The 3005-nt window shown below is 53.7% G+C and overlaps 1 protein-coding gene across 1 annotated transcript; it reads left to right on the forward strand.

The window, feature by feature from the left end:
- Window positions 1–265: 265 nt before the first annotated feature.
- On the forward strand, window positions 266–2504 carry LOC126534808 (uncharacterized). Its single transcript, XM_050182043.1, has 2 exons — window positions 266–1135; window positions 2301–2504. Exons 1-2 carry the CDS (start codon window positions 266–268, stop codon window positions 2502–2504), a joined length of 1074 nt encoding a protein of 357 aa, XP_050038000.1.
- The last annotated feature ends 501 nt before the right edge of the window (window positions 2505–3005 follow it).

A 3005-nucleotide genomic window follows, 5' to 3' on the forward strand; every position in this document is an offset into this window, starting at 1 on the left:
CCCGCGAAGTGCAAGTCACTGCACCTCTCCGGCAATACACCCGAGGGGACAAGACCTACGACCTTCACGGTCTACGGTACCCCAATCCCATCAATCAATGACTTCGAGGCACCCTCGGGCGACCTGTAGGGTTCTCGATACTACCGGACCGGGAACCGTGGACGAAGCTATCAACGTGGGTCCCCGCCTGCTTACCTCGATGCTCGCCCCGTGGCAGAGATTAGACGCCGTTAAACCATCTGTATTTCCGGCGCTCAACTTTGCCATGAGGTGTGGCTCCCTTGGTAAGGCAGAGTGGTCTCAACTTGACACAACGCTTCGCCCACTCATCAAACGGACATTCTACCTGCCTGCCAAAGCTGCTAACGACTATCTCTACGGTAGCTCCGCAGCGGGGGCCATTGACATTCCTGTGGCGGCAGAAGTCAGTGACATCTGCAGAGTAGACAATGCCTTCAGACTTCTCTCCTCTGCAGACACTGAAGTCCAAGACCTGGCACTCCAGGCGCTGATCGTTGTGACATGCAGGAGGTGGCAACGGCTTACAGAACCTGGTGACATTGCCGCCTACCTGATCGAGGAGACTGAGGAAAACTTCCGGGCCACTGCGGCGCCGCTCCAGTCCGTGTGGACGGAGGCTCGCAAGGCATCTCGTCGACTTGGTATCACCTGCGAATTCGAAGAAGACGGCCTCCGCATCTCCAGGGGTGACATAACACTTGGCCCGAGGAAACGTACTAAGGTGGTGAAGACACTCCGGACGGCACTGGCAAACGCACGAGATCACGATCTCCACCAAAAACCCAGTCAGGGGAAAGTGGAGTGCGTTGCCGCCGACCGGAGCAGTTCCCACTTTGTACGTACCGGTCAATTCACGAGGTTTGCCGACTGGCGTTTCGTTCACCGGGCCCAACTCAACGTCGTTCCCCTGAATGCAGCAAGGCCGTGTACTACAGCCGTGGACCAACGGTGTAGGATTTGTGGCGGTCAACCCGAGACCCTGCCACATGTCCTGTGTGGCAGGGTCTGCCACATGACTCACAGTCAAGCATACACAAACCGCCACAACCAGATCGTGAACCGAGTGAAAGCCGCTGCCTCCGCCAAGTTCACTGTCACCCATGAGAATCGATCAGTAGGTAATACTAATCTACGTCCTGTCCTTGTGCCTTGCAGGGGCGAGGAGGCGATCATCGTTGATGTAACCTGCCCGTTCGAGTACCGGCCTGCAGCCCTGAACGTGCCCGCCAGGAGCAGAAGTACAAACCAGTCCGGGAGTACCTCCTGCGGAAATTCCTGAAAGCGACCGTGGAGGCAATCATCATCGGAGCACTTGGATCGTGGGATCCCAAAAACGACCGGGTTATGTGCCGCTTTTGCTGCCGCACATATCTGCGGCTGTTCAAAAAACTTGCCGTGAGCGAGACGATCGCTGCATCACGAAACATCTATCCAGCGCATATCGCCGCCAAATGAAGAACAACACTAGGTAAACACACACTACATAACAAACACTTCTATGCCAGCACCAAAACTAAACGAACAACACTAAACGAACAAACACCTCCATGCCTGCCCAAAAACTAACACCAAATTCTAGTATCTTCACGTCAATAAACCGTCCTTCTTGGGGAAAATGTATCATTTTTTTCAAAAAGCTTCTAGGAGGTTGATCTTAGCCAAAAGGCCGAGAAGCTGCTACACTTTGATCTTAGCCGAAAGGCCGAGAAGGTACTTCACTTTGATCTTGGCCAAAAGGCCGAGAAAGTACTGCACTTTCATCTTAGCCAAAAAGCCGAAAAGCTACTACAATTTGATCTTAGCCTAAAGGCCAAAGATCAAAGTGTCAACATCAAGATCAAAAGGCCAAGGTCAAAGTGTAGTACCTTCTCGGCATTTTGGCTAAGATCAAAGTGTAGCAGCTTCTCGGCCTTTTGGCTAAGATCTCCACTTCAGGTTGATCTTAGCCAAAGTACGAGAAGGTTTTTATTCACATGTTCAGAAAATATAGGAAGGCTAAGCAACCAAAAATTGACATTTGAAGACAACAGTAAGGGAGGAAAAAAGGCCAAGACTAATAGCCAAAGTCTGTAGTCAGTCAATGTAGGCACGATTGAACATGGGGACATAGAACCTGCCCAGAACTGGGAGGCGGGGCCACTGCCGAGGGGCTCCCCATCGGGGAGCGACGTGTTTATTATCGATCGTCCTGGACGCGGTGATCACGTCGCTCACTGCCACTTTTTTAGAGAGGCGAAGGTAGGAGTGTGAACAGAGACGCATGATTGTTTCATTGTTAGAATCCCATGAATCCAAGCACCAACAACGATGGCGTCGACGGCCACGCGCTGGTACCGTTGTGCGAGATGGAGACGCACGGGTTCGTATTTTGTGATTTTGGCGGCGCGGGCTACGGAGAAGGCCTCGGGTCTGCTGTCGAAGGGGCAACAAACATCGAGGACGATCGCCTCCTCTCCGCGCGCCATGACGAGGTCCGGACGTAGGTTGGTGCTGCCGACCGGGCGATTTTCATAGATGATGGTGAACCGGTTTCGGCTGGCAGTACGTAGTCGTGCCACTATGTTGTTTTACGGGCTCTGTACATAATGCTGTTCATCATGCAGTGGCACAGCACGTGGGGTAGAGTTTCCTTCTCGTACCCACACACTCTGCAACGCTGGTCCCGTCCAGTCATCCATGGGCTGGCTCCGTTCAGTGGTAGAAGGTTGGGGCCTAGCCTTATGGATAAAACGCCAGTCTGCAAACCGGGTGAAGGACCCGGTGTGCATGAAAGGAGAGCTGGCGGGGTCGGCCGACACACACTGCATCACCTTGCCCTGGCTAGGTTTGCAGTGGAGAGCTTCGTCCCCTGTCGCCGATTGAAGGGCGCGCAGCGTGCGGATAACCTTCCTGCGGTGGGAAGAGGTGAGGGTTTTTTCACCGCAGGTTATCCGGACGCCCTCAGGGTCCAGCTTCCACAGCACATTCACGCGGCGAGACGCCTT

The sequence above is a fragment of the Dermacentor andersoni genome, chromosome 7 (genome assembly GCF_023375885.2).
Source record: "Dermacentor andersoni chromosome 7, qqDerAnde1_hic_scaffold, whole genome shotgun sequence".
Taxonomy (NCBI): Eukaryota; Metazoa; Arthropoda; class Arachnida; order Ixodida; family Ixodidae; genus Dermacentor; species Dermacentor andersoni.

Excerpts from the sequence above, each read along its gene's own strand:
- LOC126534808 (XM_050182043.1), top strand. The coding sequence starts at position 266 with ATGAGGTGTGGCTCCCTTGGTAAGGCAGAGTGGTCTCAACTTGACACA. Across the intron at positions 1,136-2,300 it reads TCACCCATGAGAATCGATCA|AATCCCATGAATCCAAGCAC; the intron begins GTAGGTAATACT and ends TTTCATTGTTAG.